The sequence below is a fragment of the Haliaeetus leucocephalus genome, unplaced genomic scaffold (assembly GCF_000737465.1).
Source record: "Haliaeetus leucocephalus isolate CR32 unplaced genomic scaffold, Haliaeetus_leucocephalus-4.0 Scaffold906, whole genome shotgun sequence".
Classification (NCBI taxonomy): Eukaryota; Metazoa; Chordata; class Aves; order Accipitriformes; family Accipitridae; genus Haliaeetus; species Haliaeetus leucocephalus.
In genome coordinates this window covers 826,771-839,603 of record NW_010973342.1, presented here as the reverse complement: position 1 = coordinate 839,603, position 12,833 = coordinate 826,771, and the positions used below count along the sequence as shown (strand labels likewise).

The following is a 12,833-nucleotide window of genomic DNA, read 5'->3' as shown; positions in this document are numbered from 1 at the left end:
AATTTGCCCCTGCCATATTGTAACTACCTCAGGAACAAGTTTAACCCTACAGGATATTTTTACTTTGCCTGTAAGGTTGATATTGGGACATCCACTAGCTTTCCTCTGACTCCAATAGTATTCCCACACTGTATTAATTAATAAATATGGATGAGTCATACATTTTAGAAGTTCAGTGGACCTCTGTAAATCCACACTCCTCTGGTAATCACAGGCGTACAGCCATTCTTCACCGTGACAGCAACCTATGAAAGCAGCTGTGAAAATCTGAGATAACAAGCCTGTAGGATAGGAAGGGGGTAGCTGAAACATTTCATGTAATTTACAGCTGATTTTATTGGCTTTGGCTTTTTCTCAGGTGTATTGCTATCGTAAAATGTATTTTACTGGTTTGATTTGAAGTAAAGTCACGATGCATTATTTAGATAGCTTCAGCCTCTGCTGAAGAAAACCACGAAGCCTCTACCTAACTCCCCTAACCCTCCTACCACAAGAAATAGAAAAAAATACCCAAACAAACCCTAACCCCCCCAAATTTATAACCTGTGCATGGAAAGTCTTTGCAACACTCACAAATAATATACAGATGTATAGAAATTGATCATTCAAAAAGGAAACATTTCAGTGAATAAAAAGCATGTGCCATAGGACTCAAATACATCTAAATTATGCCAGAATGAGGAATAAACAAATGGCAATATCTGTAATGTTTTCTAGCTATATTTTAGTATTTAACATTTTGTTTAGTAGCTGACCAACCTGTTGCAGGGGGAGAGGGCCATTACTGCAAATGGGTGCCCAGCACAGAGCACATTCTCTGACAAGCATATTTCTTGCAGCCTGTATGAGGGGCTGATATAAGAAACATCTCTTTTTTTTTCACTCATGAAGATGGAACAGTGTTGAAAATGACAAACACTTACACAGGTGCTTCTAGCCAGGCAAAGGCACGCTTTTCTTTAAACACGAGAGATCTATTGAGTAGCCTTCTGCAGGATGAAAGAGCCGCAGCTGAACATCCCAGGCACAGGCTGCGGCCAGGGAGCCTGTCCTGCCCCGCACTGGCTTTCCTGGTCCACATCCCAGTGCAGAGCGGAGGGGGCTGCCCCACCAGTGCTCCTGTTCATTTGTTGGCAGCAGGCACGCCTGCCGAAAGTCGGCTGGGTCTCAAAGGACATTTTGCATTCCTTGCTGTCATAGGACGACAGCCTGAAAACCTATGAGTATTCAAAGGGCTGTTCCTACAATAAAGCCTTTGACAACACCCTCAATCACAGGTGCTGCAGAAAGTTTGAACAGTGAATTTGTAATGATAAAATCAGGCATGGGTGACACACAAGTTCCCTAAACCAGCCTCAGGCACACACTGTATTTCACAGCTGCAGCCGTCTGAACAGTACGAGACAGAAACTCTGAAGACCACCGAACACTAAAAAGTTGATTTCGCTTCAGTATTTCAGGCCAATGGCTTTGAGAAGTAAAACTGCAGAAGCAGCTGGAAGTAGCTTTTCTCACCAGGCTGTTGGCCTCGTTCCTTTCAGATTCACTGTTGTTCATGTTTTTGTTGCCTATGTGTGGCAGGTATTTCACTTGTCTGAATGAATCAGCTGGGAAGGGGGAACGCAGAGAAATTACCAGGGTTTCTGGAGAAATGTTCAGGTTCAGATACATTGCATTCTGCATAACTATTTAATAAGTAGGGAAATAGGCAGGGAAAATTTCAGGCTGAGAAAGACTTAGGGGCGAAAAGGCTAACGTGAAGTGGGATTAAGCAAAGGCTGCGGGACCTGACTCACACCGTGTTTAGCATTGCAAGATAGGTATCTTAATCAGAACAGCTAGTGAGTTTTTACAACACAGTATCAATTCACAGAGTTTTTTCCTGGATATCAGTTTTATGCAGTCATGCTGCATGTGAGCAAATTGCTCCCCAGCAATTTCTCAGCCTGTTTCAATCAGATTTCAAATAGGAATGAAGGCTTTAGAAACAACATTTTTCTGTTTGTTTCCTTAAATTGGCCATAGGAAGAAGTGAGAAATCCTGTAAGTATCTCTATTATGGGAAAGGCTGGAGGAGCCTTCATATCTGAATAAACTTAACAGGATCCACATGGGAGTAAGCCTTTATAAACCTCCAAGAGGGGGAGAAAGCTTTCATCTCTATCACATACCTTCACCATCATGAAAACCAGCGTAGCGTAAGGCATGTCTTACAGGAACCACTAAGTTCCCTTGGTTCTGGTGCTCAGCAAGTACCTTGCTCGAAGGTGATTTTGTCTTGTTAAAGTGTGGTTTAAATTCCTGGTAATGAAAACTTATTGCCTACCGTAAATCCAACCTTCCCAATTCTTTTTGTCTCACTGTCTAAATGGCTTAGGTGAAGCCACATGGAAAGGCTTCGATATAGCCATAAAGACAGAAATCATACGGACTTAAATAACTATCAGGAGCAACCCCAAAACTTTCTTAATTTGAGCATTGCAACAGAAAAGTCTTTGTAACATTTCACTAAAGTTATGATTCTTCATAAAATTAAATGTGTAAAATAAAAGAGGAAAGGAGGTGAAATCTTAGAAGAAAAAGCAGCACCAATAAGTGTCTGGCCATATCTGTCAAACTTAATATTTGAGGTTTGCTGAAGCTTTGCTACCCAAGCTGTGCCACAGAGAATCCTCACCCATCACTTTTCACCTGAAACAGGATTTTTACAGCTCTAAAAGCTTTCCTGCCTTCTTACGGCTCCAAATAAATGCAAGGATGACTCTTTTGACTCTTTCTGAGTAGCAAAGACAGAGCTTGTGGCTTTTGCAGTATTTTTGCATTTCCAAGAGGTGAGGAAGGCGCACTGGAGAGAAAGTAAGCTGGTGGATGGTCCGTAGTCTTTTCATAAAAGGAAAGAGCATTTTTCTTGTACTGTTTCTTCTTCTTGTGAGATTGTTGGATATGAGGGAGACCTGACGTGTGGGGAGGAGGCTTCAGGGGCAGGACAGCTCCATGAGCTGAGGTGAACCAAGACAACAGTTCATTAACATGCAACGGTAAATTCTTGTCCCCATCTCCTATCTTCCCCCTGCTCCAGGTCTATAGTTTACCTCCTTCCGTGGGTCAGCTTGGGCTCTCACAGGAACCCTCTAGGAGCTCATTTAGCTCCCTGGGAAGGCAAAAAGTCTCAGAGGTCTATGGCACTCCAGACTTGGGATAGAGAAATTATTTGCCATGATGTTAAACTGAGGAGCGATTACAAAACAATAAGGCTATAAACGGACATAATCTATCCTGGCAATTAGTATCTTCCTACTAAATACATGGACTTCAGCATTTTCTAGCAAATGGAGAATACCGTGGAAAGGGACATAAGTGAGTTTAAGCAGGGTGGACTGGACTTTAGCATTTCTGCATTAGATGAAGAATAAATAGATGTTTTCTAAGATGAATCTCAGCATTTCCTTCCTTGTACCATTTCTTGGTAAATGTCAGCTACACAAAGAACAAGTTACTCCTCCTCATGGGGATGGACGGTTGGAATTCCAAAAGGACGGGGCCATTTTTCATAATTTTAACCTTAAAATATCAAACCACGGTACCTAGCACTAGCAACAGTTTTTTGTGCTTTCTGTTGTTAAAAGCTGGTTTTTTTCCTGTGAGAAAAGCCTGCCAATAGAGACCACTAATGAACGAAGAAGGTGGTGGTCCACCAATGTGTGCAGATGGTCTGAAAGATGCTCCAAAGGACGCTAAGTTTCCTGTTAACTCTCAGCAAAATATTTGAAGAATACTCACATACATTTTTATACAGCTGTTTTAAAAAATCTGCTTCTGATCATTAGCTGCCAGATGATCTCTTCATTACACACATTCAGACTATGACAGACAAATGCTAAAAGGTAACTCCCCCCTAAGCAAGTATTCAGCTTTTTTCTGCTTTCCTAATAATTATGCTTTCTAATGTAATAACTGTGCAACTGCTTCAAGATTAAAAATGTAAGGCCATCAAAACAGTTATTTAATCGACTCCCAAATTAAATGTCAGAAAAGGCTCTATTGATAGTCTGCTGTCATCATCACAATTAAATATGGAAAATGTCTATTCTGAACTTGTTTGAGCTCCTGCAAAATGGCTGTTCTTCAAGGGTTTTTTTGAATAATCTGTGTAATAAGAATTTGCACATCTAATGACAATGGCTACTAGAAGATTCTAAGTAGCTAATTAAGCAGAATGTGTGAGCTCTGAGAAATAAGCTTCTCACAGAAATGCAAAACTACCATATAAAAAATGTTGGAATCTTTTAACATTTCAGTCATTTAACATTTCAGAAGGGCACTTCTGTGAATGCAATTAGTTTCACGTGTCAGTTGTACAGCTATTTGTCTGTATGTGTTGAGGGGAGGCCAAATTACTTGTAGACAAAAGAATGCTTTTTTCCTGAGTTTTTGTTGTTTTGTGGTTGTTGTTTGTTGTTTTTTTCATAAATAAATGTACCACATATTGGTAAAAATGCTCAAGCAAGTTCTTTTTAAACTAAAGCTGTTGGTGTAAGTGAGATTGCAGCATCCCTTCCCCTCTCTTTTCACCACAGTGAACAGGGAACCTGTGGTGCAATATCAAACACTGGGGTACCGGCCCAGAGGGGAAGCTCCGTATGCAGACTAGATCTCCTAGTGCTCTATATCCCCTGCCCGTGCAGTGTTGGCCATCTCATCTAAGTAGAGACACTGAACCAGACACCCAGCTAAAGCTAACTAATACAAAACGCTGAGAAAATTTTAATCTAAACCCTCATTCCTCTGCATAACTTAAATGCATGAGTCAGGACTACATAAAATGTTTCTTGCTCTGTTTTGAGCACATTTATAAGAGTAAGATAACCAGCATCAGGTAGGTGCACTGGTCCTGAGCCCAAGCAGCACAGTGTGGCCACACACATGCTGTTGTATCCTATTAACTGCCCAAACAGGACAGCTATGCACAAGCTGCTCAGGGGCAATAGACCGCAGCCCCTGCTAACTGTTGATTCATGACAAAATCACATCATACCTGAAAATAGGACTCTGCTCCTGTGCCTGGGACTGCTCTGACACAGTCTCATAGCTGGTACAGAAGCACCCTGCAGATGCCTGCCTGCTTCACGTGCAGGTTGCTACGGTGCTCTTTGTGCTCTGAAAAACCTGTTAATTCCTATTTCTCGGGCACATGCTTTTACTCCTATGCTAATACGCAGAGGTGTGGTCTTTGGTTCCCTAAATAACATTTTCAGAATATGATCGTTTGCCAATATTTTACCACTGTGTTAGATGTGTTCTGAGCATGTCTGCTAGAGAAAGTCTCTTGGAGACACACGTATCTGTTAGTATGCTTTCCAGAACCCAAGTATATTTCGTCTTAAGCTAGTCATCTCTTCAGGCAACGACAATTCCGTATACAGAGAGAATTAAAACAGCAGATGTGTAGGAAGCCACAAATAAGACAAACCACGCATGTTTTTAGTCACAGAGCTATAGCCTAACATTGGAGGCACAAATGACCTTCAGGAGATGCTTTCCGTCTTTCAGCTCTAGGGGAAGTTTGAATTATTAACTTAGCCAAGATACTTAACTTTTAGACACATGAAGACAGGTGAACTGAATTTTGCTCTCCCAGCCTTCAATCTATGTATGCGTTTAGAAATACATAACTAAAACATAAAATGCCCCTAAAAGCCACAGAGCAAGCACTTAAGTGGTTAGTTACATAGAACTCTATAAACAGACACATTTTTTAGGAACTTGGCATAGCAAAGCAATTAAGGACGTGCCTAAATACCTTTAAATTGACATTACATGTTCTCTGCTAGATCATAGCCACAGTGGTGCAAATATAATCATGTATTCTTGTCTCCAGATGTGGGCGGTTGCAGGAAGTAACACAATTTAAATTCTCTTGAATTTGCTTCACAAAACCAAACAGAACCTGACTAGAAGCAGTGTAGAGACCAAGCTCCCGCCCAATCCCTCCATCTCCAATGTTTTCCATCGCTAACACATATAAACTGTCAAAAAAAGAAGTTGATCACATTTATTGTATGCTTTTACAACTTAAAATCCTTTCAATATACCATTAGTCAACCTTAATGTGTAACTTTTCTTAAATTTTTTAAATGATCTTGAAAACTTACCCATATAGGGTTTTGTGCCAGCCATAGAAGAAGCTTTTTCTGAGCCTTTCACTATGGTTGCTATGTTAAAGTCAGTGATATGAACATGTCCTGCAATTACACAAAGTAAAAACAGGAGTTAAAATAGCACATAATAAAAATATTCCTCCCTTTGTTTAACATTTAAGTGATAATGGAAAGAAATTAAATTGGAAGGATTCATAACAATTCATAGAAACTTACTATTAAATGTTACTCATAACTAGAAGAATCATATTGGCAGCAAAGTGACGGAATACTTTTCTTCTGTGGCTGCATCCACTATCTGCTCACAGTGCTGGACTTTTTTTGGTGGTCATCCCTGAACCTTTTCCTGCCGTGAACATTAAGGACAGTAACTGTCTTCTCAGAGCAGTAACATGCAGGAGTAGCATACAAAGTTCTGCGTGAAATCTCCCTCTCCTTATCTCCAGCTAGAGCCATCCCTCACAATCTCAGGTACTTGTGACACCTGTCTGCTATCTCATCCACTTCAGGTTACCGTCAGCCTGGCTTTTTCTGAGTCTCCTCAGGGCAAAAAGGGAGTCGAGAAGAAAAAGTGTATCTTTATTGTACAATAACTAGAAAACTAAATCCACGGTAGCAGAAGAGTCTGTATGTAACAGCAGCAGGTCCCAAATGATTGCTCATTTGACAGCGGGTTGCAAGATGAAAGATAAGTGACAGAAGACAGCCTAGGGACTTGCTGCCTGACCAGCCAGACAGCTGATTTAAACTGAACTAATCAGGCTGGATGGCCCAAACCTGCTGTCATTACTTTTTTCCTGGGGTAGTTTACGATGAGCATAGGTTAAATTGCTCCACCACAGTGAAGCGATAGTTGTTAATCCTGGCTTGCCAATAGGGAGGTAAACTGAATATAAATCCAGCCTGAAAAACCACAGACTTTTAATTTGATAAGTCTGCTGTTAGGTTTTACATCTCCGCTTAAGGACTAGTTTTGTATTGTGAAGTGATGCAGATATTATGCTTGCTGTGATTATATCTGGCAATGCCATTGTGGAGGACAGAGTATAGGGAAAGGTACTCCTTTCCCTGGCGTAGCCCTGCACTCAGATGAGGATTAATACATCATGTGTTGAACTAGAGTCTTGAGTGACAGGTTCCTGTGATTTTTTTTTATTTTTTTTTTTTGATCAAGATCTCAACCTCATTCAGTTCGCAGAATGGAGCAGGCTTTGGGCACGATGCAGTTATTAAGCGAGGGATGTTGTTATCATGTTTGCTGCCAAAGATGAAAAGAGTGTAACAAATGACTGATGTTGAAGGTTACCGTGGTGTCTGATGGAGGAACAGCAGTCGCAACAAAAGATTATGCTGCTCTGACAGTCTAACCTAGATCCAGCTCAAAGTCCCCAGGAAATTTATCTGCCAACCTCTAACAGGTCTGCAGCTACGCCTGTGTGAACTGAAATTGTCTGAGGCCCCTAATTTGGCCAGATCTGATCTGGTTTTGAAGGGAAGAAGGAAGAAGGCACTGCTAAACTTAAAGCTTTTTCTCCAAATGGGAGACACTGTAGAAGCGTTCAATAAAATGGTTTGCATGCTTTCTGCATTTTTCTCAAAAAAACTGCTTACATTTTATTGACACTTTCTTCCTAAGTCACCCAGCCCAGGAAGACATCTGCACGCAGCAGATAAAAACTGTGAGCAGATGAAAGCGATCACTTTATGAGGGGTGGGAGATGTTAGGCTGGCATAACAAGAATTAGTGTTTACAGCCCAGCCTGCCATCAGGTTTCAAGGCGGTATTCCTCCTTCCTGGTGGCTGGAGCATAGCATGTTTGCAGTTTAGTTCTGCAATAATAAAGTACCATGGCAAAAGGCTTCTTGAAAATGATAACTGAACTACATACAGTCACATCATGGCAGTAGTTTTAAGCAATTCCATGTACACTGTAGAATGAAAAGCTGCAAGAATCTCGGCAGACTAATACTTTCTTTTTTTTTGACAGATAAATATGAAGTTCTGTCATTTAAATTACAGCGTTGTAAGTGATGCTCCCTATTAGAGTGCCAGCATGACAGCCTGTTGCAAAACACCTATCGCATAATATCCATTCAGACTGATCCGAAGAGTTGCTTTGCAATGAAAATTGCCTTTCCTGCAGTGCATTGTTTTCTATCCCTTTTATTAGATATTTTTTCATTTAACAAACCCAAAATAGCACACATGAAGTGTTGCCTATACACCGGTTGATGTGTTTTGTTAAAAATGCCTTTCTGCAAGGCGAGGGATGGATTGGGAAGCCAGGTTCTGCATAGCATCCTGCTGCAACAGGCAGCTCCAGTAGATGTAGCAGGGCACAGCAGATCCATGTCCGTACCGCTGGAAAAACTCCACCTTTGCTCTTCCCCATCACAGGCCCCCCCCATGGCCCATGGGCTGCCTGCAAGCAGCCTTTGCCTGTTGCTTAGAGGGCTGCTAACCAGCTCTGGAGGGAAAGCAAGGTATCCCGTGGGGAGGCAGATGGCTGTGCTGCTGCAGGGAGCTGGGGGGAGCTGGGGGCATGGAGAGAGGCTGGGTCCGGGATTGAGTCAGGTGGGGAGTGAACCCCCATGCCTGTCAGCAGCAGAGGAGGGCTGGAGGGATGTCAAAGCAGAGCTCTACCTGCCTGTGCACACCACTGAATAGTTTCAACTCTTCTAAGCCTAGTGACTTGTTTTGTATGTGTTTTTTTTTTAAGTTTTTCATTCCTGGTGTGAATATTTCAAGAGACAGTTAGACCCCTATTCTCTATAGCAGTCTTTCTAATCAGCCTCTAAGACATCTTTTTACTGCAACTCTTGCATATAGGAAAAGGAACTGTTGCTATTGCTGCAGCAAATATGCTGGGATACTAGCTACTTCATACTGTTTCCAAAATTCACGGGAACTTTTTCCCATCTGAGCTTCACACCTTGTACTTGCCCTCCCTTTCTGGATATTATTGTGAACAACTAAATGTCAGAACCGAGTCTGTACCCTGGCTCCCTTCTCAGGTGTCAGGTACAATACTGAGCTAAGCAGTACGGCAGTGACACTTGGGTTTAGCTTTTAAGAGCTGTGAAGCAGAACAGTGCACAACAGATTCAGCAGTACCTAACTAAATTGAAGTATCACAGGGAAAAAACACGTTGCTTAATCCCCATGGCTGCATCACCCCATATGATAATAAGATGACGGTGGAGAAAAGGGAAGAAAAGGCAAATGACCACATTCCTCTGGCTCTCTGCAGAGTGGCTTTTTCAAATCATCCTAGACTGCACAGATTTCGCATATGCCAACATGTACATTGCAAGCAGAAAGTATCTCAGTGGAAATTGTTTCAAAAATTGCATTCATCTAGTCAGCTTGCAGTTAAGACTTTAACACAGAAAATTTGTAAGTTAATACCTTAATACCTACAGCACAGTGTATGACTTTGAGAAGCTTTATGCATGTACTTCAGAAGTGCTGTGTGGCTTTTATGCCTCTTTTCCACGTGGCCCGAAATCCTAGTATCTGAGGTAAACAACAAATGATCTTTGTTTGGACTATTATTTAATTTTTGAACAAATCATAATGACAGTTAAAACAAGTCCTGAAAGGTGGCTGAGGCTGGCTGACTAACATTTAGCAGAAGAAAATGTACATGACTTCAAACCTCATTGAATTTCTCAGAGTCTGAAAGCAAAGGAGTGATTGTGAGGGCAGAGAGGAGAAATACCAGACTGGAGTTAATGCCACTGAATCAGTGCGCATCAGGGCTGATGGGAAATCTCAACACAGTAACATTTTGGAGCAAATTCAGATCTGGTTTGCCCTCAGAAGGTCAAGCCCTGTGAACAATTTAAAAAGCCTCTCTTGGTTCATCTGTACTATGTGCAAGAGCATAAGCTCGTATCCACGTGAACTTGGCATGACTTGGCAGTCTGCCACTTATCATCAGCGAGATTGTTAGAAACCTTATTGTACTGCTATGGATGGGTTCAGTGAGGCTGTGCCTTTCAAAAAGCAGGCTGTTTAATGGCCATGTAGGCATGTAAAAGTTTCAACTTTATTTTCAGTTTGAAGATAGCTTCAGGTAGATGAATTATGCTGAGAACATTCATCTTGTTCATCAACATCAGAGGGTTAAATGAGATACAGTCCCTGAAAATTGTCTGTGGGTATGATAAGGACCAGCCCTAGTGCAGACACACAAGGATCTTTAGTGGAGACTTTATGTCTCCCAGACATCACCACACAGTAATGATGTTGGCAATTTTGTTGTTCAGAAGTTAATATTGGGGTTCAAAATACTGAATTTATGGGTGTTTTTTTTCATCCTACTTCTGGTTTTAAGACCAAGATTGCTCATTGGCTGCATCTTTCAATTTTGCTGTTAGTTTTCAAATGAGAGCTGAGATTCTCAAGGAGATAGAGTTTTAAGGAAAGCTTTGATGATCATAAAACAATATAATCATATATAATAAGGCACAGATGAATGCCAGCTTAAATATGCCTTGCTATCTCATAAGAGAAATGATTACTGAGTAAAATTATCACTAACATATGCAAAAATCCAGTCTAAAAACCTCCCAAACCCTAATAAAATATAATTAGTCCTGTTAAGTCTGAGTGAAATATTAGGTCTGTGATTTTAGTACAGAGAACTACCAGGCAACAGTTCCAAGATGAGTAGGAGGAAGCATTCAGTGCAATTAGTATTGAAGGTAGTACCTTCAAAAAGAACAAACAGGTAGTGAGTCTTCACATAACCGGTGTTTAAGCTAAGGACCGCTTTGCCACAAGATGTTAAGGTTGCTAAAAGTTCCCTCCACTCAAGGAAGCACCACAAAAGACCATGGAAATGGCCACTGAAAGTTATTAAATATGTGGAAACCATACCCAGCTCGGGAAATGCCTCAGTCACGAAAGGCTGGAGGTTGGGTGAGTATGTGAGGGAAGTACCACAAAAACTTGTCTCATTTTATATCCTGCTCTGTCATTCACTTTTTGGAGACTCTTTGAGATAAGAAACTCAGCTAGATGGGTCTTTGATCCAATCTGGTTGCTCTTCTGCTCTGAAACTGAAAGCCTGCATATCTGTAACACCAGCAAGAGAGAGGAGCAAAAGGACTGGAGCAGTGCCTTACAAGGAGAAATTTAAAAGACTGAGGCTCTTCAGCTGACAAGAGAGTGCTGAAGGAGTTTTTGAATTTCATGAAGATTGTGACTGTAAGCTATTACTCACCTAATCCTGCAATTCTAGAAGTAGATGGTTTTTTGGAAATAAGAATGTTTCAAAACCCATAAAACACTTTTCTTTCATGAAGGATGGTGAACTTCTACAACTTGTTACTCCAGGAGGTTGTAGAGGCCAGTATCAGCAGCAGCTTCAGAGAGGCAGTACACAAACTCACTAACAAAGATTCATCCATATTCTAAAGGGAATCTACAGAGATACTCGAATATCCTAATACAAAAATTGTGGGTGATAGGAAGCACTGAAGCATTTGATGACCAAGTGGCAAAGGGCACGCTCCATGAATAGTCTCTGTTCTTGCCACTGGTTGTGACAGAATACTGGCCAAGGTCTTGGGTCTGAGCCAGCAGGGAGTTCTTCCTCGGTAAATCAAGCAGGGGCCTTGCTGGGTCTTATGAAATGATGTCCTGAAAAACTTGCCTGAGAGGAAATCAAACCCTTGCAAATTTCCTGTAGAGTGTAATAATGGTGTGGTCACTCTGCACAATGCAAAACCTGGATGCCAAAGTAGAGCCTCATAATTTCTGCAGAACTACCAGAAATGTTAATATCAATGGTGCTACTGAATAGCTATAGAAATAATGTTATCATCTCTGAAAAAAGGCAATGTACTAATCTGGTTGCCACTGCTCGTTTTCCTGCATTTTAGGCATTTGACTTCTCTTCACACATCATAGCTAATACATCATGGGAAGATTTAAAGACATTTTTAATTTCTTTGATATTTCAGAAAAAAATACAACACAGCCAGACTTGCCAGCTTTCAGTTCTAAATGCCATCGCTTCAGTTATATTGTTCTAAAGCATTAAAACGACAGGAATAGTAGAGGAAGCAGAATACTGTTATTAAGAGAATTCTATAATGCTTTTCTCTGTGCAGTACAATCATAACAGCTCTCCTGAACCATCAGGTAGTCCCTTCAGCTGTCACTGGTATAAGTCTGTTTCAGATGCATGTTAGCAGAACAGAGCACTGCTACTAAATTTAGAGATTAGTGTTAGTCATAAGAGGAAGAGCTTTCTGGGAAAGGTAAGAGGGAAACATAACAAAAGAGTTTTATGGACAGCATTGATTTCCTTAGAGACCTGATTCTGGTTCAGAGAGCGAACCCTGAAACCATTCCTACTTTCTCTCCTCAGAGGAGACTCCTCTATGGGATAAAGAATCTCTCCAGGAGACCAGGCAATCATCTTCTGGTAGGGACTGAACACTATTTTAAGCAGCTGATTACCCCATTCTCATGTAGCATTATGCTTCTCATGATCATTAAACATTTATTTCCACTGATGCATCAGCACCTGTGCTCAGCAGTGTTGAGATGTGGCTTTGCTGAAAAGTATATGGGAAAATTCAGGCTTCCTCTGTCAGAATGATTTTGAATATATTGTATACATTTTTGTGGGTTTTTTTCTTTGTGAATTACATTGAACA

The 12,833-nt window shown here is 41.0% G+C and overlaps 1 protein-coding gene across 1 annotated transcript in view; it reads right to left on the bottom strand.

Annotated features, from left to right (window-relative positions):
* The window catches only part of STK32B (serine/threonine kinase 32B), a 147,586-nt gene that overhangs the window by 44,118 nt on the left and 90,635 nt on the right, over window positions 1-12,833 (bottom strand). Inside the window, exon 6 of the mRNA XM_010583545.1 lies at window positions 6,153-6,242. Coding sequence (XP_010581847.1) covers window positions 6,153-6,242 — 90 coding nt within the window. The remainder of the gene's footprint in view (window positions 1-6,152; window positions 6,243-12,833) is intronic.